At 36.8% G+C, this 26108-nt stretch overlaps 1 protein-coding gene across 1 annotated transcript; it reads right to left on the reverse strand.

Moving 5' to 3' along the window:
• ITM2B (integral membrane protein 2B) lies at window positions 1-24604 on the reverse strand. The gene is made up of 6 exons (XM_032611696.1): window positions 24304-24604; window positions 5173-5301; window positions 3491-3697; window positions 2566-2676; window positions 1926-2076; window positions 1-786 (listed from the first exon to the last, which is right to left on the reverse strand). Exons 1-6 carry the CDS (start codon window positions 24418-24420, stop codon window positions 701-703), a joined length of 801 nt encoding a protein of 266 aa, XP_032467587.1. The 5' UTR covers window positions 24421-24604; the 3' UTR covers window positions 1-700.
• Between the last annotated feature and the right edge of the window lie 1504 nt (window positions 24605-26108).

Here is a 26108-nt window from a genome sequence, read left to right on the forward strand (position 1 = left end):
TGAAGAACCAAATTACTCTTTGGTTTTATTATGTGGGAAAAACAACACACAGTCCTTTAGTCAAACAACTTTGTGATATTTATATTCCATTGCACAGGTATAGATTATACAAATTAGTAATACAAGTTATTTCTTAAATTCCAAACATTTTCTAAAATATTATTATACCAGATGCCTAGGATATTAAAACATCAAGGTGGAAATCATACTCTAAATAGTTAAATATGCCACTGAAAATACTACACATTTTAATTAGAGGAAAATTAAAATGTGTGCTCAAATGCTCTAACAAACTAAGTAGCAGGGCAACAACTACAAATAAGTCACTGTGGTCCATTTTTACGTATGCATGTATATGATTATTAGATAACCCCTCCTCTTGAAAATGCATAATTAAAACATAAAAATCTGGATAAATGAATTAATGAAATTTAAACTCTTCCTAAGATCTACGGTGAAGTGTACTATTACCTATGACTTCATACAACTACTAATTCAAGATAAAAGACACCACACTTGGAAAGAAAAAAAGATTTTTTAAAGATAATGGTTTTAATTGAGTTAATGAGATGAAAAACCGTGAAGCCCTGTGTTCTACTTACATGAAAGAAGATTTTAAAAAATTATCACTGCACAAAATACAAAGGGTGGGGTTATGCTGTGGTGTTAAATTTTTCTCCGTAATATTTTTCTTCACTGTTCAAGAACAAATTAAAGTTTCCACAGCAAATTTGTTTTCAAAATGCCGAATCATAGCACAATTGCTGACTTCGCGTTTCTGAATACCTGTTTGGAAGGGGAAATTTTTTAAATTTCTGATTCTTCAGTAATAAATATTCATGTTAATTTTCACAGTTATTATTTAGACATAAAAAAATATTTTACTCTATATTCCATTAACTTCTATAGTTTGACTTTTTTTTAACACTGCAGAAGTAGATTTTAACACTGCAGAAAATAATTTCCCTCTCTTTTCTAAACTAAGTATCTTAACAGATGCTAGTAACAATAATAATGCCATACATATAAATTTATGACCCTGAAGGTAGTGGAAATGTTCTATGTCTTGACTGTGGCGGTGATTTGCTGAAACTCAGAACTACACACTAAAAAGGGTGAATTGTATTATATGTAAAATTATGACTTTAAAAAAAACTGTGAACCATAAGATCATTTTAAAATGAAAGAAATCAAGCAGCAGGCTTCAGGTGACTCACCAGCCCAATGTGGGAGAACAGTATTACCAAAAGTGCTAACAGAAAGCCAGGAACGCTCTTTAACTAGGTGCCACAATTTCAGAGAAATCACACCATCGTGTATCTGCATGGCACTCCTTACTTTCTAGAGCTCTGTCACGTGTACTTTCATTTTATTTTTACAATGATCTTGAAAAAAAATGGGGAGATAATGTCATCACGTGAGAAAACAAAGGTGAAGTGATTTGGCAAAGCTACATTAGTTGTGTCAATGCTCTTAATTCTTCAGCCAAATTCCTTTCGAACTAACCTGACTGTGGTTATCTTCAATGTGATCCAAAAGGCAAACTCTGCTTAGAACCTAGATCCCTGAGCATACAAATGAAGAGCTACTTTAGAGACCCTCTGGATAAGCAGAACCCTTACACAGTACAGCTCAACCAAAGGGGTAGGATGGAAAGGTGGACTGGGTGGCCATATGCAAAGTGAGGTAAGAGCACCTCAAGGGAATGACATTTCACATTCACCTATTCTATCTGAAAAGAGTAGATTTAGAATTAAGATGACTCTTCAGAAATCTAGAAATACTATACAATGTACAATATAGTTTTATTTTCTCACTCACGGCAAGTGTATTGGTAACAATGACTAGCTTACATCTAAATCTAATTTAACACAATGAAGTAAAACAAACTTTTTTGCCAACATTTTAACATTAGAAAGTATTACCTTTAATGGTTTCTCTGCGTTGCAGTTTGTATGTTTCCTTGTCATGGCACAGTCGATAAATATAGAAACCCAGGTGATCAATGTGTTCAATGCGATCAGTGATGACCATGTGTTCATGAATCAGATATGACTGAGGCAGATACGTCCCAGCCTACATTTGGAAAAGAATATATTACACAGATATCTCAAAACATACATTGAACAGACAAGGAAAGCAGACAAAATTCTTAAGAGATTATAGTACAGAACAGAGATTGGCAAACTACTACCCACCATCTGTTTCTATAAATAAAGTTTTATTGGAATATAGTTGTGCCCATTTGTTTACATATTGTCTATGGCATCAAAATTGATTAGTTGCAACACAGATCTTATTTTTTAAAAGCCTACGATTTATTCTCTGGCCCTTTAGGAAAACTTAAATATAATTTTAGAAATTACATTTTAATTTCAAAATATAAAGTATTAAAAGAAAAGAGACAAGGAAAAAATCCGAAACCACAAGTCTTAGTTCCTCATTGTAAAATGCTTATTAGCCATACTGTCAGTAAGATGGGCTCCTACAGGGCTAATTTCTCAACAAGGAATTCCAAGATGCTGTAACAGCATCAATAATAAGAAGTATTTGAAAGTTTTATACCTTTATGTTAATAAGTAACTCCAACAGGTTCCTGGGTGGCATAACAATGGAAGTGTTCAAAGGAATCACATAGCATTTATCCAGCTTAAGATCTAAATAGGCTGTGAGTTTCTGGGAAGAAAAAGATATATTTTCATTAGATTAATGTACAAATATTACCAATATACAGACAGGCAGCAACTGGATTTTTAAGAATAACTTGTACTATTAGAATGTGTAAATCACTTGCATTTCCACAAATCAAGAATTTGGTGGGGTAGGAATGGAAATAGTAATGGGAGAGGAAATTTTGCTACTAGTAAATACAGTTCTTATCAGATAACAACAAACTATTAAAATTAACTCAAATAAACTATCACCTGATTAAGAGACTTAGTCCCCAGTCCCCTCACTTATAGACCCTAATGCCCTCCAAGGCATCCATCTATTGTATATAAAAATTAACTTCTCTCCTATGCATGCATCTAGAATAGTACTAACTAGTTACTACCATCCACAGTTTACTAAGTCACGCAGTTAACTAAGTCAATTAAATGATTTTGTGTTCTTACGGTTCAGATGAGAAACCTGATTGAGAAAGACTATCTCATAGGATGGTTTTGAGGATTAAAATGAGTTAAACTAAACCATGTAAACATTTAGATTTCTAAAAGCAATTTAGCAGCAAAGGAAGAACAGCACATGGTGTGTATTAAGACAGACAAGGCAAGGGGAAGAAAGGTAGGTTCACTGAGGGTCTGCTTCAGACAGAAAGCCCATCAAATGCTGGAGTTTATCTTGCAGGGCAGAAGAAACCCAAGGCCATTTTTTTAAAAAGTAAAAAGTAAACCATAAATAGAATAAATCAGCAAATACTGAAAATGAAACTACAAAAGCATCAATTAAGGAACTTGCATTCTTTTACAGTTCAGGGCACCTGGCTCACCTTGTTAAAATCATGAACAATGTTGGCAGGATCACTATCTGCAAACTCTGGGACAGGCACGCTGATGAATTCAACCTCATCTTCCTCAAAGATCTTAATATTTTCCTCAATGGTCTGGTAGCGAGCAGCTGGGGCATCTGCAGAAGGCTCATTTAAGATGACATCATCCTTGATGTACTTTATTCCACAGTAGTAGACGTCATCTGGCTACAGAGAGTTTAAACACTATTTCAGCAATTCAGTGGAAGACAGGTTTTTAAATGTAAGTATTACTTAAGCTGCCACCTTTACCTACATAGCATTTTGCTTGCAAACTCTTACTTTTAGATGACAAGTCAGACGGTTTAATTACAGCGTTAACACATTCTTTAAGATCAGGTTTTAAAGTACTGTAAAAAACCAGTTTCAGAAGGAGAAAAGCAGCTGATTTCTCCTTTACTTTTTGTGTTCGACAAAAACAGAATATAAAAGCAATTATCCATCTGGTGACAAGTAAATCTGAAGAAACACACAGGCCTATTTCTACCTGTAAGCCTTATTTTTATAAAAGAATATATTCAGAAACCAGTAATGTTTTTCTGAAAGAACATACTTCTAAAACTTTTTGATGTGATTCACTGATTACATGATTTTTCTCTCATTAGCCAAGAGGGGTAGTTTTTCTGAAATTTCCACAGGCATACAAGTAGTTCTGATTTTGCCTTAAAATATATCACAATTAAGTGGAAAGTATCAGATTATAGCAAATCATTATAAAGATTTTTTTTAAAGTATGCATATATAATAAAGATTAGGAGCATATAACAAAATGTTAGGTCAACAAATATCTCTGGACAGTGGAATCGCAAATGATTTATATAAAAATACATTTCTTGTAAAAAAACTGCATTAGAAAGATGACTAGTATTTCACTAATATCTATCAACATGACATTATCTCAAAAAATATAGAAAATGAACACAAAATTTACACATCCTATGTAGAATATTTCACTTTCTAAATAAAATCTTTTTGTCAACAGTTTCTCCAAACTCTGGTATGTTAAAAGAAGTACACATACGGAATTATTGTCAGAGAAATATATCACAAAACACAGATCATAAATCATAATCATTGTAATCAGAAGAAAAAAAAGTCTTAATCCACTGGGATTACTATTCTGTAATAAATTATAAACAACTTTTATCCTAAATTACTTCATCATTATTGCTGAAATCACATTCTTAAGAGAAACCAATGACTGGGGAAGAGGCAGAGAGAAGTGGAACCACTATACTCTGGGCCCAGGAGCAAAAGGCTATTGTGGGGAAGCCCAAAATGTCTATCAAATTATAGTTTATCAATATGACATTTGAGGCTGGTGTATCTATTCAACTGGCAATTGAAAATACTATAACTTAGCTATTAATTATGGTAGGAAAATTGAGAGTTAGTCAATTTTTAAAAATCATCCAGCAATCTATACCCTTTAGTCAGCAGAACAATGTTATCCTGCTTTTAGTGACTGTCTAATAGGTTCAGCAAACTTATGCTCAGGAGATTTTTTAACATAACTGTGAAATAGGACCACCACTCTGACTAAAGGCCACAGACAAAAAAGCACAGGCTTAGAACAGGTTTGGGTCAATTTTCTAATACACGTGAAGGAAAGGCAAAAATGTCCCTAGCATTTTCCCACTTACTTGAAGTGCAAAATATTTGTACAGGTATGCTCCTCCTAGAATGACACCTGCAAGCATAAATGCTAGTCCAAAGCACATGCACCAACACCAGGCTCTTCTTTGGCCAACTGGTACCACTTCATCTGGGTCCTAAAATATGAAAAAGACTGATGATCAATATCTTATCTGCAGTCAGAATCACAGAAATGTCAAGCCTGAAAGAAACCTTAATAATTATCATTTTATAAACAAAGATATAAAGACCAAAGGAGTCAGGTCTCTAATCAAAATCTACCCAGGAATGATTAAGTGGTGGTACCAGGACCCAGCCTTAATGCCTCCTGAGCTGAGACACCAGTCTTTTGGGAGAGTTCTTTCTTCTAACTTTCAATACCCCACCTGCCACCCATATCTCTAGAGCAATAAATTACATACTCCACAATTTCTATTTTCTGTGCCTAACTTTTAGTGATTAAAATATCTTCTAATATTTAAAAATTCAGAAGAGGCTATACAACTTTGTCGTGCAAAATTCTGGTGCTGAGTCTTGTGTATTACAATGTCGGGGTATATGACATTATTTATAAAATTATGTGTTAGTCTGCTGCAGGTAATTAGTATTTCATACTAGGTACAAAGCCATTCCTAACCAAACATAATAAAAATTTACACGAAAACTGGGGACAGACCAAATAATATTAAACAGATTCTTTAAACAATTAGAATCTCAAAAAAGCAGGACAAATGTATTTAAAATAATCCTGTAATTCCACTGCTCTACCCTAAAGAATCCCAGTTTAACAAAGTTCTTCATTTTTTTTTTTTTTTTTTTTTTTGGTAGTACACGGGCCTCTCACTGTTGTGGCCTCTCCCGTTGCAGAGCACAGGCTCCGGACGTGCAGGCTCAGCGGCCATGGCTCACGGGCCCAGCCGCTCCGCGGCATGTGGGATCTTCCCGGACCGGGGCACAAACCCGTGTCCCCTGCATCGGCAGGCGGACTCTCAACCACTGCGCCACCAGGGAAGCCCAAAGTTCTTCATTTTTAAGATATCAGTAGAAAACCGAGGAAAGATTTAGTAAGAAAAACTTATTAAGTCAAGAGACAATACAACTAGCACACAATTTTAGACTTCTGATTTTGACCCCCCTCAAGGAAATAATTTAGCACTGGAACATCATCTAGGGTCAGGATATTCAGTCAGATACACTCTTGCCCTTCTAACTCAGGCCCTCTACTGTCGCTTCAGAGTTATAGCTAATTTCTTATTGGTGCCCATGTTCATGTGCAAAGAGCTGACAGACAAATGAGATTAGCTGCTGGTGTTACATAACCAGTGGCTCAAGAAATAGTACAGGCAGCAAAAGAAAGGCTCCAGTTGACTTGAAACCAACATAATAAAAGATGATCTAGTAAGTAGTATGTGTGTACAGCCCTTCAAGTATATAACTCTATCCTTTACTTGGAAAACTCAATATGGGATGGATTAAGGGAGAAAGTAGACTTGACCTACACCTCCATAGATAAATAGGACATAACTTAAAAGTTAGGAAGAAAACCTGTATGAACAATGCTGGATACGGTTGAAGCAAGAATTCAGTGAGGGAAGAATGAAAGCTAAGGTTATGTTTTCAATTCTAAGATAAGGAATTTTAACTTGATACTGCCGGGCTAAAGCCCAAGCCCAGATGTCCCAGCCAACCAAAAACAATTTAAGGCGCTTGGGTTGGTTGACGTTTAAACACAGAATTTAACACTGTAGAAAAAAATCCCATTCAATCTAAGGATTGGCTCAAACACTGTGAGAGCATCACACTTTGCTAGGCATACCTGTCAATGTATGGTATGTATACTCAAGACAACAACTACACTGCAAGGAAGTAGTGTGTACTGAGAATAAACCTAGAGGAATTTATCAAGCCATACAAGACACCCATCTGCGAACAGAAAGTTACAAGAATTCCACAGGAGTCACAAGGTATTATGAAACCTGAATGATAAAGTACATGTAGTGTTTTGCTTGAGCCCTTGTCTGAGATGAGAAACAGTTCCTAGCATAATTAATTTTAGGGTGGAGGCAGGGTGGGGAGACGAGAATGACAAATGGAAATAGTCATTTCTAAACATTTGGTATCAGCTGCTGAGATAGTCAAATGTGTGTACAACACGCCCCCGTTTGGCAGGCTCTCTTCACTAGCAGCACTTAAAGGGATAGCCAAAGAGCATATGGGCAGACACTCATAAAAGAATATGCAGCCCCGAAGGTTAAACTGCTAACAGTGTCCAGGCCTTTTGCTCTACCATTTTTAGCAGGTCAACAAACAATATTTTCAAGAATAAATTATAAACGTCTACTATGTGCCAAGAGCTGTGCTAGGACTGGGCATGTAGCCTCTGCCAAGAAAGAGATCGCTCAGATCAGCCTGGAAAACAAATATACAAAAAACATAAACATGCCACAGGCTCTAACAGGAGAATGTAGAAAGCACAGAAGAAGGGCTGATTGGGAGAAGACTTCCCAGGGCAGAAAATACTGGAGAAGAATGAAGGACGAATACTTATTACCCATGCAGAAGACAGAGTGAAAGGGCATTATGTGTAGGGCAAAGAATGAATAAAATCATGGGGCCAGAATGTATGACATTCCACAGGTCACATGTGGTACGGCTGGAGTGCCCAGTATGGTGGTGAAGGGTACAGGGGCGAGAATGGAGAGGTTACTGGGGCAGGTCACAAAGGGACTTGGTGTAACAGGCTATGATGTTCATTCAAAAATCACATCTCAGGACTATGACAATAAAACAAAAATTTTTAATTTCTCAAGAGAATCTAACTTGTAAAATACCTCATGTACTCACAGGTCATTTGTTCAGCACCTCAACCACGTGAACCATGGCTTAAGAATCAGGAAATAAGAGTCTGAATCTCCAAATTACAGACCCAAAGTCCATGCACCACAATCATCTATTTCATAAAAGAGGTAACAGGTCTTCAAAGTCCAATCTCTTTTTTTCTCTAAATTTCTATAAGGTTAGTATGGTAGCACCAAGCCAACCGTGGCACTTAGCTGGCACTCAACTAATATTTGATGAGGGAGTAGAATGTAGAAAAAATTTTTTAAAGCTTGGTTATTTATTTTTTTAATGACCCCAAAGTTACACATCAGCAGCCAGCGTGACAATGAAAGGTGGGGGCAACATAAGAATTTATGACGCACAGGAGACTGTGGCTTTTTAGCAAAGAATAGTAGCCCTAAGCACGCAGCCCAGTTCAACATTAAGGGCCTGTTATTTGCAATGTACTGTGCTAGATCCTGTGGGAAATTCAAACATGATTAAGACACGGTTGAAATCTTAAGCAATTTACAGTCAAAATTAATAGTATGCATGACAAATAGATGACGTTCCTTGTTACAGTCTGAGTCACAGAGAAGGGATTAAAGTATATTCAAGATAGAAATGTTGTTAACCTAAGTGATTTTAAAATGCATTTTAAATGATTAAATTTTAAAACTTCAAAGAGTATACTTAGAGAAAAAAGCCACATGTTAAGATTTAAGAAAAACCCCACATGACCATCTCAAAATATGTAGAAAATGCACCTGATAAATTATAACTCCCATTCATAATAAAATCTCTTTGCAAACCAGAAGAGGTGAAATTCTTTAACATGAAAAAGGCTAATAATCAAAAATCTACAGCAAACCTCATATTTAATGGTGAAACTTCAGAATTAAACCATACCCTTTCAAGTCAGGAATATGAGAATGCCCACTAAAACTGATTCTTTGTTTTCATTCAACATTGTACTAGAGATCCTAGGTAGTACACAAATGATAGAACATGAACTGATTAAAAGATTAGAAAAAAGAATACAAAGCTGTGATTATGTCAAATGATATATAACTGTCTACGTAGAAAATCTGAGAAAGTCACATTATTCAAACTAATTAAGAGTTCAGCAAAATTGCTGAAGATCAGTAATTAAAAATCAACTGAGTCAAAGATTTACACATAAATAGTCCTAGCATCATTATTCATAATAGCCCCAAAGCAGAAACAACACAACTATCCACTAACTGATGAATGGATAAAGTGTGGTATATTCATACTGAATCTCAAAAACACTATAGTGAAAAAAAAACCTCCAACGCAGAAGACTACCTATGAAAAGGAAAAACTATAATGACAAAAAACAGCTTAGTGGCTGTCACAGTGAAAAGAAGATGGAAGAAGTATGAGGAAATTTTTTAGGGTGATGGAAATGTTTCATATCTTGATTATGGTGGTGGATACATGACTTTATACAATGACCATAAATTCAATCAAACTGTACACATAAAATAGGTGCATTTTACTGCATGTAAATTTTACTTTAATATGGGGAATGAGAGAAAAAAATACCAACTGAGTTCCTATATACCAGGCAATAAAAGAAAGTCTAACAACACCAAGTGCTGGAGAAAGTGTGGAACAATGGGAATTGAGGACTTTTGCACAGTAGACAGGAGCTGGTACAAATGTTTTGAATAACAATTTGGCAGTACCTAATACAATTAAAGATACATATATCTTATGACCCAGTAATTCCATTCTTAATAACATAACCCTAGATAAACACTTTTGTACACAAAAAGAGGCTCAATAATGATTACTGCAGAATGGTCATTAAGGAAAAAAACTGGAAATAACCTAGTGTCCACAAGTAAAGAATAAAGTATTATGGGTTCATATAATTAAAGTCTAAATGAAACCAACTAGCACTGTTGATTTTGAGATTAATCTCAGAACATAATGCTAACGCAAAAAAATTTTTAAAAAAAACACCATATATTGAAGACTTAAAAAACATAAAAGGAAAAAAACATATAAATGGTACTACAAATTCTTTGTTTTTATATGCTTGGATTATTTCATAATTAACAACAAAAATCATAAAAATCATAAGGAAAAGGAAAACCACTCATGAACAAGAGCAACTTCACTAGGACATAAAACTTTACTTGGCCTAATTTAAAGCAAGTCATAGACATTTCCTCCCCTTGTACTGCAGTAAAACTGGTGCACCTTAAATGACGCTGATAAGGTAAAAGAACTCCCACAGGTGCTGTACAATTATCACCTCATTAATCTTCCTAAAACCTCAAGTTTTTACCCCAGTTTATAAATGAAGACGCTGAAGCACACACTGGCCTATAATCACCCCTCAACAGTAGGTACAGAAAGAAGTGGCTTCAAAAGCATTCTCACTCTTGCAGTGTATTTCTGGTTCGAATAAATCTTATCATATGATAATAAAATTACTTAACCAATTATATCTTAAGCAAAATGAAGAGTAAATTCTGTTCTGGTACTTCAATTAGTTAAGAATTAGGTCACCTCAATCAGTTCCCTAAGAGGCTTCAGTAAATGTGCTTCAATTATAAACTTAGACAAAATGCAAGGGTTTTCATATAATTTTTATTCTGTGCCCATACTAACAACTCACACTTCACATCCTCTGGCATCTCTATGTAAGCCTTCTTTGTAGAATGAATGAAGAGACACTTTTTCAGAGCTTCCCAGACATACTATTTTGCATTATTAGAGCAAATGCAACAACACCGCTTTAGGAACCAGAATACTAAAGAGGAAAATATCTTTTAGGGTTAAAAATCGTATTACAAAAAAGAAAAAAGGAGATGGCATAAAACACTTTATATTTATAAAACAGAAAAACAGAAAAGAACCAATACAATTTATTCAACTCAGAGTAGCATAAGCTACTGAACCTTCAGAAATATATTTATTTAGAAATATGTACTTTTAAAAACACATTCAGTAATATCAATAAATAGGGGTTGCACAGGCCAGCTGCCCATGGATGTGTTGTTTGGCCTGTACACTGTTTTACAAAATACAGAATTAGCTGCCAACATTAAATATATATATAATAATTCAAATTTTCACAGATTTCTCATCAATGTTCTAGTTTTCTCAACTCCTCCCTCATCATTTTTCTTCCTAGTGAAGACCAAACATACCAAGTACTTTTCTACAGTGTTGCTTGGTTTTGAACCTTGATTTTCATTTCCAGCTATGACTGGGTATGCTTCCTTCTGAGAACCTAATTTTAAACTACTTCTCCATATAAAAGGGTTTTGAGTTCTGGGTTTTAGAAACTGGATTAACATGGTGAATAAAGCAGCTGAATCCTTTAAGTGACAGAACAGGTATTCTTTTGCAAAGAACAAATCCAAGTACGAATGGCATAAGCAAACCAAAAATGGTGACAGAGAGAAGCTGGGATTGGACAAGCTCAGAAAAACCACAGTCCAAGAGCTAAGGGAATAAAAGATGGTCCAGACAACACCCAGTCCCCCGGACAGACAGAAACAACGAGAATGACAGAAACTACTCATGGTATAATACCATCTGTATGAGGTTCTGGCTAAAGGTTAAACGACAGGAACAGAAAACTGGGACAGGTGTGGCACTCAGGATTGACTACCAAGTGATATTAAAGAACATTTTGGGGTGAGGAAAATATTCTGCATCTTGACTACAGTGATTACACAAGTGCACGTATTTGTCAAAATTAACAGAATAGTATAAAGCTAGAAAGGCTGAAAATTTCAGTATGTAACTAATACTCCAGTATATTCGAATTCTTCTCCTTTCCCAACTTATGAGGAGCAAGGAGAGTGTTTTTTCCTAAGAGCCCATTAAATGATACTGAAGAAGATGAAAAAGATATAAACTTTTAAGAAAGATAAGGATGAAAAGATTGATAGCAGACAAGAAATCTCAAAATTTTGGAGGATGGGAAACAGACAGACAAGTGGTATTTTAACTTCTCTGTCTCAATCACCTCATCATTAATGGATTAATAATAGCACTAATCTCATAGGGTTAGTGTGGGGATTAAATGAGGAAATACAACTGAAGTATTTAGATCACTGCTTGGCACAGAGTAAATAGTAAGTGCTAAGTAAGTGATAGCTATTAGTATTATCCCCACCACCATCTGACTTAGCTGGGAAAGGTAAGCTGAAACAGGTATCTTCTTGGAGTAAAGCCAATAAAAAGTAATCTACACCTTTCATTTTTTAATATTCCTTCTTTTTTCCTTTCATAATACTTTACTGATGCACAGAAATAATTTAACTTGTTTTGTTAAAATATACTCATGATTTAAAAATATATATATATACTCATTAAATTAAATTAATTAAAATTGCTTACAAATAAACTTAAAATATGTTCACCCTTTAAAAAACAAACAAAAAAGCAATCTACAGCAAAATACTGAAAAGGCCAATTAAAAAAGGCATTACTGGAGAGGAAAAGAAAATGACTTCCTATTCCAGTAAGAATTCAAAAATAAAAACTTTGGTCATCATTTAAGATCTACTTAAAAAAATTTCTAAAATGTTTTCCTAACTATACTCTTTGAACCACAGAACTTACACAGGCAATCATTCCAACTGATTACCATCATGTAGGATACCAGTGCCATCCATTTGCCACTGGTACATGTTCTATTCAGCTGGCTTCTACATTAGTTTTCTTTTCCCAGCGTGGAAAAAAGCAACAAAAAGACATGATCCAGCAACCTGTTCACCATTAATAGCAGTAATTCATTACCAAATATATTCTGCTATATGTAAAGCACAAAAATCTATGGCTAAGAAGCTAAAAATCTATAAAGACACCAAACATTTGTTTGCATTTTCTCTTGCTCATTTAAATCAGTAATCTGAATTTTATTTTCTCATTTGACTTTTCAGGTAAGATTGATACTATCTCAACTAGGGTGAGAAAGTCCACATGAGAAATCTTATGTCTGAAATGCAAAAAGGGAGCAGCTTTCCAAGTGATCGGCATTATATGGATATTAATGTTACTGCATTATTTTACACTTGGAATAGGGAGAGATTTTTAAAAAGAGAAACTAATCTAAAATTACAATGTCAGGACTTCCCTGGTGGTCTAATGGTTAAGAATCCGTTTTGCAATGCAGGGGACGCCAGTTCGATCCATGGTCAGGGAACTAAGAATCCACATGCAAGGGGGCAACTAAGCCCACGCCACAACTATAGAGCCTGCGCACTCTGCAGCCCGCGCACCACAACGAAAGATGCCACATGCCACAACCAAGACCCAACGCAGCCAAAAAATAAATAAATATTTTTTTTAATTAAAATAAATAAAATTACAATGTCTACAAAACCAATTTCTCATTAATGTCCTTTTTTGTTAACAAATCCTACAACACATAAGCAGCAAAACAGGAATAAAAAAATTAAAATTTTAAAGCCATTGCATAACAGTTCAACTACTGTTAGAAATATGAAATCTGAACCAAATTATTGGCATTATATAAAATTAGCACATGCCTAGATTTAAAAAAAAAATAGGCCAGAACTATAAAAAAAAATTAGGCTGTAAATGCTTTTAGTGCTGGATTGTAATTTAATCACTTTTTACATCATTAGGGACAAGCAGAGTATCTGGTACATAGCAGAATATTAATATAGGAATACCTTAAGAGACTTCTATTCTTTTTCCTACTTATAAAAGATGACCATAATTTAAATGTAGTGTTTATTCAATCTACACTGAAGAGAAGTGTACTAATGATAATACTTTATGAAATTTCATCAGGTTTTCCAATTCATATTGGTGAGATTAAACAACAGCATTATATACAAATGATATTTACTGTTAATAACAACCTTTACTAGGGATTGATAAATTGGTCAAGATAGATTTCTTCTGCCACTGGCTGAATCATGAGTTCATACTGTTCCTAATAAGAATATCAACTGTCTTCCTAAAAATTTTAAGGACGATAGGAAGGCTCTACTCTATAATTCATCATAAAATTATGTGTCAAGATTAGAGGGGGAAAAAAGGAAACCTGTTCTGGACTCATTTTTGTACAAATCTTGGATTTTAATGTCATTCAACGAGATAACTATACATTTGTATTCAAATGAGTCATTCCATGTAAAATGCAAAACTTTTGCAGAGAAAATTCCAAGTATATTCTTCTAAAAACATAAAGTAATTCAAATGTGGAAAGTTACAGCTCCCATCCAAGTTTAAAAATTTGAAAGTTATACAAAATGACTACTAGAAAACATAATTCCAGTTCTTGAGATCAGAGATATTTGTCTCTCTAGAGTGAACATGTAAAAAGTGCCTCGAACCTATGCCTAGCACCAAATGCACGTACAATAAACACTCAATAGTCATTTGATCTTGCTCCCTTATTCTACCACTCTCCTCACCCTTGGATCCAGGGGGTTGTTTTCCTGTGAAAACAGACACAGATGTTTAAGTAGGCTGTGATTAATCTGGTTTACATGGTTGGTCTCTCTGAGTTACACCAGGGGCCTCCTGAAGGTTGAGGTGTTTAGTGAATTTTAAATCCCTAGTATGTGGTCTGGCCATGCAGTAGTAGGTGCCTCTGAATATGTGATCAGTGTACTTCTCAGAAAGAAAAGCTCCTGTATGAAAGAGCCATGAAAGCTCATTTAGTCCAATACATCATTTTACAGATAAATATAATGAGGCCCAGAGAATTTAAATAAAATTATCTGTGCGGTATCACCAAATAAGGCCTGACTTATCATCTGACTCCATGTGCACACCTTAGGGAAGGAAAATCATGGAGCTATTAGGTCAATGACCTACCTAAATAATAGGTTAGGCAAATTAACTCTGGTAATAAGTGACGTGATACCATGTTACAACTGGATAACACTCATATCCAACCAGAAACAACATAGCCTAGCCTGAGTTTCTACAGATTTTTCCTATCTTAATAGGTTTACTTAAATTGAGCCACACTCCTAGTAAGCACTATGTGTATGTGTTAACCATTACAACAGTAGTGTTCGTATTATTAACATGTTGACAAAATTAATAGAATTTTTCTCTATTATTCATCAAATTACAAAGGATAGTAACAGAAAGTATTAAAATCATATGCACATGAAGGAAAAACAATCAAGAAAAATAACTCAGGCTCACTAGCATATAAGCATTTCAAAATCAATGAAAAAGGCAAGATATTGTTACAAAAATGAACCTAACTTAGAGGAATAAAGCCACAAGGCAAAAACCATGAAGTTGGTAGTGAGTGAGTTGCCTCTAATATTACTCATGAAGAACACAATTTTGGAACATTAAAAAGGGAGACAAGAAGATACCTCTTTTTAGGTCATCCTGTCTGACCTTAAACTGGTGTTAATAAAAATGCACATAGTTTCCATTATTATCTATTATTATCATTAAGCCCATTTTTAATGTTAAAGAAAATATTCTAATAAATCTTAAAGCTATGAGACAGCTGAGTTGAAAGTTCTATTATTGATTTCCAGTTAAATGGTTATCTTTACCTCCTCCTGAAAGCTCAACAGTGATAGTAAAGGGATAAATAAATAAACCTTAAGCCAGAAAATGGAAATGACAGAAAACAAAGTAGGTCAATAACAATTACGAAAGCTGAAAGCATAAGGAAAAAAATCTCAAGCTTCTAGAGGAAAAACAAAACAAAACTGGTCATATTCAAAGAACCAGGAATCAGAATGGCATCAGACTAGACGATAACGGAGCAATGCCATCAAAATGCTGAAAGAAAATTATTGCTAACCTAGAATTTTATGCCCAGATAAATTATCAATTAAACGTGAAGACAGAGTAAAGACTCTCAGACAAGTAAAGTTTAAAAAAATAATTGAGCTCAGATGCTTTTTCTTGGATTTATAAAACATAAGATCCAACTTAGGATGGAGGCAAAGGCAGAACAATTCCAGGATAATAATTACTCTCAGGACATCTGTGTAGAAACATACCTAGAATACAACTAGTCTGGGTGGAAAGACTGAAAAATGACAAATGAAATATCGCCAAGAAAAATATGGAACTCGGTAAGTTATGTGATAAGTTTGTAGATACAAAAGGCAATTATACTGCTGTCAGAGAGTATCAGGATGAATTAGCAATAAACAGAAAATTAAGCAATCCTCCCCCTTGACCCAAGAAGTCAATTATCAAATTCAGGGGTAATAAAAATGGTTTTGTACAAGAAAGGAAGTAGAATAAGTTATACTACTTACTCCAATGTAATGCAGTATAACTACATTAACTAGTAGTTACACTGCATTACTACTTACTCTGTATAAGTTTCATGTCAATTATAATAAAACCATGGACTATCAATTTAACCAGTCATTACTATAACTATACTAGGAGAACAGATTATGTATATACCATGTAAATATATAGAAAAGGCTAAATATTCACTTTCCATATTAGGAAGCCAGTAGGTAATATCTAAAATTGCAAAAAACACAAATGAAAACAAAAACCATGAAACAGCAAGTACTTAGAGTAGAAGTTCTCCAAATGTGCTCCAGGGACACCCTTTCAGGGGATCCACAATGTCAAAACTATTTTCATAATAAAAATAAGACAGGGGCTTCCCTGGTGGCGCAGTGGTTGAGAGTCCGCCTGCCAATGCAGGGGACGCGGGTTCGTGCCCTGGTCCGGGAGGATCCCACATGCCATGGAGCGGCTGGGCCCATGAGCCATGGCCGCTGAGCCTGCGCGTCCGGAGCCTGTGCTCCGCAACGGGAGAGGCCACAGGAGTGAGAGGCCCGCATACCGCAAAAAAAAAAAACAAGCTCTTGGGGTCCTCAACAATTTTTTAAGAGTACAAAGGGGTCCGGAGGCCAAAAGGTTTAAGAACCACTAATTTAAGAAGTGGGTTCCAAAAAAAAAAAGTGGGTTCCTCAGAGACAGAGCAGGACTAGTATTTGCATTTTAAAGCTAAATTAATACTTTGATTAAATCCAAAATTAGATTTATAAAATTCTATCAACATCTATTACATAATGAGAAATATACTTTTATACAAAAATGGACATAGCTACTGAATGCTAAGGATTTTTAAGTTGCAGGAACAGCTCCTCACCAGAATACCTTGGGGAAACAGGGTGTTATTTATCAACAATCTTGTTATGTAACTGACATGTGAGGTAGGGATAAGCAGTAATGGTAACACAAGAAGTAATATTCCAAAACAAGCATGATTGAGGGGGGGAAAAGTGGGACTTTTAAAAGATGGGGATGGGGAAAAGCATTAACATTTAATTGAGTTTCTATGAACTAGGGACAGTTAATTCCATCACAAGAACACTATAAGGTTGGTACCACTATACTATTTTACAAATGAGGAAACTGAGGCTTGGGAGGTTTCCAGACTTGCCCAAGTTATCAGATCCAGGTAACAATATTAACTTTTGCCAGTAGGATCTAACACTATGTGAAAATAGTGTTAAGTTTGAGGTATTAGTTTATAAAAAACAATACAAAATGAATAAATGCTATGCTTCATTAATTTTCTACTTCTATCTTGAAGTCTACTTCTAGAAATCTTTAAGATGTAGTAGTACCAAATAAAAGTTTGAATTGTTAAAAAAAAAAAAAGATGTAGTAGTAATAATAGCAGCTGATATCTATTCAGTCTTACTCTGTTCCAGGCATTGTGATCAATTTTTTACAGATTATCGTATTTCCCAGTTAGCTGATGGAGAATCAGAGAGTTGGAATAATTTATCCAAACTAACACAGTAAGTCGTAGAGATAGGATCTAAATCCTAAAGCACAAACTGCATAGTCTGACTTCTCAATAAGTAGACAGTGTGGTTTCCTGAACTATACCCCTTTTTGGAGTGAGGGAACTAGGCCAAACAAGAGAAATTGATTATTTCCCCCCAAACATTTAAAAATATAAAAAATCATTCTTAGATCATGGGTTATACAAAAACAGGCAGCAGGCCACAATTTGGACACCTGGGCCATAATTTGCCAGCCCTGCTCTCCACGGTAAAGGAGACTGTAAAATGGTGGCCTATGTCAGTCTTCAGTGTTTCTGCCTGAAATTCTGGTATGAATTAGTTGTTAATACTGAAAAGTCAAGTTTTAAATAAAAACCCTGATTGTAGCTTGCCTTTAAAAACTGGAGGATCAAGCAACACTGGATCCTTTTTTTTTTTCCGATGAAAATGAAGAATATTCTAAGTTGTTTAATATGGGGGGAAAAAAAAAAGCCTAGCTTCACTATATCATTTGCTTGGGCCCAGGAGTATTGAGTTTGCCGTCTCTGCTTAGCATGCCTAGCACTGCCCTAGATGGGATTGGGAAATTTTTTCCTAGCACTAATATGAAAGCAAGGTAAAATAGATTGAAGAGAAAGCAATAAAATAAAAAATTTTTAAAACTGACATGGTATATATAGTAGAAAAGAAATACTAGAGAGACTGGCTGACAAAATGAATTTTAAGAAATGCAGACCTAGGGAGTTCGCTGGTGGCCTAGTGGTTAGGATTCTGGGCTTTCACTGCCGTGGTGGCCCAGGTTCAGTCCCTGCTTGGGGAACTGAGATACTGCAGGCCATGCAGCTAGGCCAAAAATAAATAAACAAAATTTTAAATAAACAAATAAAAATTTTAAAAATAAATAAAAATTGCAGACCTCAGTGGACCAACTCTTAAAGTCATTTTTCCCAGCATAAAGAGGATTCTTCTTCTGGACACTGCAGTAAGTGATTTACTTAACAATGCAACTTACCTTTTTGGTTTTTATATTAAATAATTGTAAACATCATAATCATATTTAAAGCAGAGAAAACAATCTAAGATTTACGCTTTATTCTTAACTCGTTATGCAAAACATTTAAGTCTTGAAAAGTAATTTTGGCATTAAAAGTTAAAACATTCAAATATACAGAACTCCATTAAAACGTTTCATTTTTCAAAGTATGAAATTCAACTATGCCAGAAAAGGCTTATGCAAATATTTCAAAATCTTAAAGTATCAAATACCTAACGTCACACTTAGTGTCAATTTCCCAAATAAACTCTCTACATGTTTAACTTGAAAATGTTTAGGATTTATAAACTGTGCAAATTTAATTTCAACATTAATTTCTCTTCTGACAAATATATTTTAGCTTTAAGTCATATAATTACTGCTAGAAACTTATCAACATTAAAAGATAAATATTAAATGAAAAATTAGAACATCCCTCTATCATAAAAATAGTAATTTTTTCATTTCTGAAACTCAAGATTGAAAGTCTTCTGCATAAGAATAAAAAGTCTATGTTATTCTTACTTGCTTTTCCCCCAAATGGCAGAATTATAGAAATACTTCATTCCTTCTTTTCCTCTAATCAATTAAAGAGCTCAAAAAAAACTTCAATTGTTTAAAAACAATTTTGTTCAACTGTTGGTAACACATAAAATAGAGGATTATACTGTAGATTTCTTTAAAGCTATTAAGTACACGTATCATAAATACTGATTAAAAGGGATAATCACAATTAAATGATTTTTTAATGATGTTCTTAGTGTCGTATCTACAATAAAATTTCTAATTTTCAACTTTCAGTTGCCTACCCTATAAAACTTTCATTGTTAGGCTCTGTGCAAGAAAATGAGAGCCAAGGAAATAACTCTACACATAAGCGTCTTGAAAACATAGCTCCAGTGTTGCTACTTTCTACAGCATTTTGACAAAAACCACCACATGCTGTCAAATCCTTTATTTTAACAGGCAGCAGTTATGGCCTGAAAAGTCCTTTGATGGTAAAGTCCTTAACTCCTTTAGTCTAAGCTCTAATAAAAAATGACAAGTTTACCGAAAAGTTTAAGAGGATGCATTCACTGATGTCATTTTGAAAAGACACAAATTTTTCTGGCTCTTCCTCTACTGACACTATGACATACAAAGGAGTCCAAGAAGTTTTAGTTATACCATGAATTCAGAAAGTATTTTCCTTTTGGAAAAAAGAAAATGACTTTCAAGTAGACACTCATTTAAGTTATGGTATGAGAGAACAAATAAATAAAATGTCCCACCTTACATCAAGCTTTAGCAATACATAATGAAAACTTCTGAAGTTAAATTCTAAATCAATTTAAATAGGCCTGTACCATGTGTTTCAAGAGATATTTCTGATTAAAATAATACTTCCATTCACTTAAACCTCTTATATGGTAGAGCTGATATTCCATAACATCTTACAGGTTTATGATTTTGCCAAGGATAATATACTTGCTTCTATCTAGTCCGGAAAAATAAGTTTAAGATGACACTGGGAAGACCCCAAGCAGGTAACCTCCAACTGTACGACATGCAGTTTTGTCCACCCTCTGCAGCTGCAGCAGCCCGTGAGGCGTGTGTACACAGGAGGTCCTGCCAAGTCACTTGGTAGGCACAGGGGCAATTAATTTGTCTCCCAGAACTAATCCTTCACTTCAGACATCAATATCCTCATGAAGAACTAAAATGCAGTGACTGTAAAGTGTTTGCTGGCCAATGTTGTTTACAGACACCTAAGTTACACAGCTAGGTAATCATACGCACTTCTGTTAAAGGGAACCAAGCTCCCCATCCCTTCTGTAAACATCAAAACATTTCAGTAAATGTCATCATATTTTATGTTCCCTCTCTGACCTCTACCTCCCCAAAACCAGAAAATACAATGAACACCAACACCACCAAAAGGCAAAATTACCAGTCCTGTTTATGCAAACAGAAATGCCAGAAAGTGTAAATAATTAGGATCCAAGTAGCCATTTTGTGACGGGTAACTCAGAACTTACTGGGTTAGCAGTCCTTCACTTATGTTTCCATCCTGCCCCATCTTTTCCGCTCCACGAGCATTTTACTTTTCCTTTTAAGGAGGTCTGCAACTACAACTACGATGCACAGCAGAGAAGAGGCAACACTATTTATCAGCAAAACAACTTGCACGGATACCTATGAAGGAAACTTGAGCTTCTTCGACGCCTGAGATCGGGAAAGGCATTTCCTAATTAGGCATGACAACAGAAGTTGTTATTGACAACTACTGTTCTACAGTGAGGTAACCCAAAATGAAAATTGAGCGTATTACATAATACCTCTATCTATCTCCTTTCTGTGACCCATGGCTACTTAATATAAGGAAGGAATGTAACATGCTGAACATGGGGAGGAACAAAGGGAACAGTCTGATTAGGGTGAGGAGGTAGTTATTTTTTTTCACAGTTAAAACAATTCGATTCCTGCCAAATATAATTATGTAATTCTAGCATTTTCATAGAATTTTAAAACTGGAAGAGTCCTTTACAGACCATCTGCTCCTACCCTGTCATCTTACACATAAAGAAATGTAAAAACTTAAGCCCAAGATCAAGTAGTTGTGTAATGACAAAACTGGGACTTCCGACTCAGGACGTTAAGTATTTTCTTTGATATTTACATATATATAACAATTTTCCAAAGTTCAAAGTAGAAACACAAACATTCATGAATGAATTGCTGCCTCTAACATAAAACATGCATATAATTTCAAATTCACCTCTATTACACAAAACATAGGGGAAAATGTAGGGCAAGAATAACAAATAGCAAGCTAGTTGAGGTAATATAATCAATAGACATGGCTGTTGGGATTAATAGCTACTGAAAAGACAAGATTGAAAAATGGGACAATGGAGCTGTTTCCAGAGGGTCCTCACCCAGCAGTGAGAAAAGGGATAAAGAAATAGCAAAGGACAGGAGCAGTGTTAAAGTACTGGAATGCGTGTTACATAAGCCAGCTGACTGGAGTGGTAAGAATTCTTCCAGCATAAGGTCTGAAGAATCTGCATTTTTAAACCAGAATCCCAGATGATATCAGGTGACCCTTAAGAGTACATTTTGAGAAACATGGTTTTCGGGATATCGTGGTCTAGGAGAGTTAAAGATACTCAAAATTCTTGTTCAGGGGTTCTGGCCCATTACTAGCTAAACTGGATCCTCTCCACCAACCAGGCAAGGAAATGCCCCAGGCAAACACAGGAAGGCTGATTCTGTGCAGAATCCAGGGAGTCAAACTCAGTAGTTCCCCAGCACAGTCACCCCAAGGAGCCAGAGAACATTAAGGAATCAATGACCCAGCTCTAAGAGATCTTCCACAAATGTCTGTTATTAAGTAAGGTTTTCATTTACTGTTAAGTGACTGATTATAAGGATTCTAGTTTTAATGTAGAGCAGTATTTTGTCACTCACTTAAGAAGTCTCTGAGCTTATAGCTAGAAAAAGAATTAGTCATTTTGTATCTGCCAATTCATCCATGACTGCTATGTGGTTACAAAGGAAGACTCTGGCCCTCACAGCTTTGTTCCAGTATTTTTCTTTGGCTATGGGGATCTGAGAAAATAGAAACAGAAAACATAGCACAGAGCTATGAATGGTTACTTTTTTTCCTGCTGCTGTGACCATAGTATTTGAATACGGTGAAATTGTGAGAAATTCTGAGAATCTGAAAACAGGGTCACCATTTCAGAAATGACAGTAAATGCCAAAAGTCAGATTTAAAGCTGCCCAGCAAATTATTTCTGATTTTTGTCCAGAGTTTCACATCTCTTTCACTACAGGAACAGGGGAAAGCCATCTGAAGTGACATCATCCAATCCTTTCTCTCTCTCTCTTTTTTAATAGGAGGAGTTATATTTGTTCATAGGATTTTTAAAAAGACAAATAATAGGATTAAAATCTATCTAATCTCTATCTACGTATTTCAGTCTATTATGACTGAGTACTTGACTATCAACTTATTTTAGGTACAATGAATGTTAGATAAACATAGAGCTAAGATAATAATTTGCTGCTGGAATTATCCTCTGTGGATTCCAAACATTTTCTCTTAAGATCAAGACGGTTTACAATGGATTCAGGAAAACAATACCAATACCAAAACTCTAATTCCTTTTAGGGAATCAGTCCACTTCCTATTTCAAGGCAAGAGAGTAATTTAAAAGTCAACCCCTAACGTTTGTTTTTAACTAGAACATTTCCAAAAAATAAGTACAGGCACATCCAGATTGACGTTGTATTTTCAAACATTTTTTACAGTGTGTTTTCCAGTAGTAGTTTCCATTAGATCATATAAAAAACGATTATTACTCATACTTGCACAAATTATTAGTTTTTTTAAAGTTAGAACTGCTTACCCTACTTATAACAGGTCTTGAAAATGCTAACGAAAAAATTAAAAATTACTCAACATAAATAACTTCTACAATTGATTTCTACAGGATTAAAATTTTGCAGCCTAAAGAAGATCTCGTAGAAAGAGGCTGTGAGTCTTTCCTTTTTATTCAACTTCTGAGACAATTATAATCATACCTTAAATGAGAATTATTGTAAACCACTAAAACTTAGTACAATCATGGTCCCTCTCCTGATTTTTTGCTTAGGGCTAAAAGGGGGATTTTGTAAAATAAAGGACAATTTTACAAGGGACGTAAGACAAGTTTGTTACGTTTAGTTTCATTTAGTGTAAGGGACTCTCGTAAAGATACTGATATCATTTAAAAGTCAATTGTGGGTTTTACACAGACATCCACATAGTAATTAGCGATCTTTACTGGGAATAATCGTTTTAATAATAAAATTAACAGCCAGAACCTACTCTGAGCAGACCGTCACCTTGCTTTCTCCTCTCGCCCGCTCCCTCGCCCCTCTCCCTCCCCAGACCCTACGGTGAAGTTCACCTGCCAATACCGAAGGGCCGTGGAAAAAGAGGAGATAAAGAAGAAAATGCTTTTTAAATTAACAGGCTTTTACAGTAGCTGGACTTAGTGCAAGGACTGTTCAGCCTAGAAACGAAAGTAGGAAGCTACAGAGGTGTAGGCTTGTAATGATGTCAGCCATTTTAAGCACATTATACTGGGAGGAAGTGCCAAACTCCGCTGTTGTTTTTGTTGTTTTGCGTGCCGCCGCCGGTCTCCAGATCGACCGAACCCAGTCCTGGCCCCGGGCACGGCCCCGGGCACGTTCCCGGACTGCACCAACGCCCGTGCACTCGGCACCGTTCTCCAACCCTCCTCCCCGCAGGCCTCCCAAGCTCCCTATTTCGCGGCAGGCGCCGCTTTCCGCACCACGCACTTTCTTACAAAGAAGCTGAGCCGGACAAGCAAGGGGAGCGGCCCGAGAAAAAGGAGAGCTCGGCCCTCTCGGGGACTCTGTCCCGCGCCCCGCGCCGCTTCGGGCGCAGAACAGCACCGGCCCCTCGCAGCTCTCCCGCGGGCCCAGCGCCCACTCCTTCGACCCCCTGGCCCTCGGACCTTGCAGTCCACGGCGACCGCGTTGTGGGGGATGATGAGCGCCTCCTCGCTGCTCTTGGGCTCGCCCTTCTTGGCCTCCTTCTGGGCCAGAGCCGAGTTGAACGTCACCTTCACCATGGCGCGGTCTGGGGCGCCCTCGGAGGGCGGCGGTGGGCTCGGGACGCGGGCTGCGAGCTCCTGGCTGCGGCTGCAGCTTCCTCGGCCGGGCTCCGGGCACGGCTAAGCGGCGGCGGCGCAGGATACTGCAGCACCAGCCCTGCAGCCTCGCAGCTCCCGGACGAAGCCCGAGACTGTTCGCTTTCCCCCGGGGGCGGGGCCCGAGGAGGGCGGACGGGGGTGGTGGGCAGGGGGCGGGGCCGGAGGAGGGCGGGGTGGGGTCCTGCGGGCGGACCCGATGTGCAGATCCGAGCGGAGTCAGACCCTGCTCTCTCCCCGAGTCGGAGGAAAGATGTAGCCGGGAAGGGACGGGCGCTCCTGCGTGCGGGCCTGGATTTTGCAGTTTTGAATTAGCTTCCAACCAGTTTACCTCCGTGCACAATGTTGCAGCTGTGTAGCAAAATCGGGTGAACTTTACCGGTCTATCGCGGATAATGGGTTAACCTCCGGCAGCGCCAGGCGGACCCTTCCCTGCCAGCTGCCCGCACTGAGAACCTAAAGGCTGTGGAATTTGGGGGCCTCCACACTTCCATTTTCTAACTTTATTATGGAACCGACTCGGTGGAGCACAGAAATGTTTAATGCTCTCTATCCTTGTGACTTGTGATCGGACCTCACCCAAGGGCGTTACCTGACTCAGACTGGCCTTGTCTTTCTTCCCCCGGCCCCCGCCATCGCAAGGTCAACGGCTGCCCTGCCTAGTCCCAGAGCAGTTGGGAGGAAGTTTCTAGGCAGATTTGTGTTTCATACATCTCACATTTCTAAAACAGAATGTTCCCCTCCCGTGTAGACTTGGACAAAATCCACAAGCACACGGGACTGATTTGCGATTCATATTCGATGATGAATCTTTAGTAGCTCTGTCCAAAATTTTTAAAAAAATTATGGGTAAAGCAATATTATGTTTTGAAGAGATTTCGCTTTCACCTAATTCAAGAGAGGCTAATGGCCTGCAGTGTTACTGGGTTAATGACTGTGTCAACAGATGGCCCTTTGGACAAATGGTTGATCTTGAACCCTTCTTCCACTCGGCTGTGTCCTGATTCAACCAGAGATGTGGGTGCACTCTAGAATGTTTCAGCTGCGGCAGCTCTGCCCTGAGTCAAGCATGAAGAAAGTAGGTTGAGTCTGAGTTTCTGGGGAATTTGGCCATGCTCAAGAAGGGGGTTAGGTCCCTCAGACCCTCCATAAAATCAGACCACAATTCCCTGCAAAACATCCCAAGGTCTCAGAATCTTTCAGATTATATATTTCCAAGAGTCATACTGGACTGAGGTAGAAACCCAGCCTAAACCAGGAGTCGGCTTAGGCATTCTGAAATTCGAGTGAAAATGAATTAAATGTTCAATTGAAAATAATAGTAAGAGTTAGGTCCCAGTCCTGGTGAGTACTGATCCTAGCTAGCCATGTGACTTGCAGCAGCTTATTTAAACTCCCTGGGCCTCCCTGGTTCAGGGATCAACTCTGTGGGGTTGACTCTGTGAACTGGCATAGTGTCAGTGATTTCTTGAGACACTACAATTGAAGACTAAGAAATTCTGGAAGCAAGATCTACACGATTATAAATGATTATACTATATCCTTCCTGCTCCTCTTTTTGTTATGATGGAATGGTGGGGAAATACCCAAGGCATTTTGCATTAGAATTA

This window comes from Phocoena sinus, chromosome 18 (genome assembly GCF_008692025.1).
Source record: "Phocoena sinus isolate mPhoSin1 chromosome 18, mPhoSin1.pri, whole genome shotgun sequence".
Lineage (NCBI taxonomy): Eukaryota > Metazoa > Chordata > Mammalia > Artiodactyla > Phocoenidae > Phocoena > Phocoena sinus.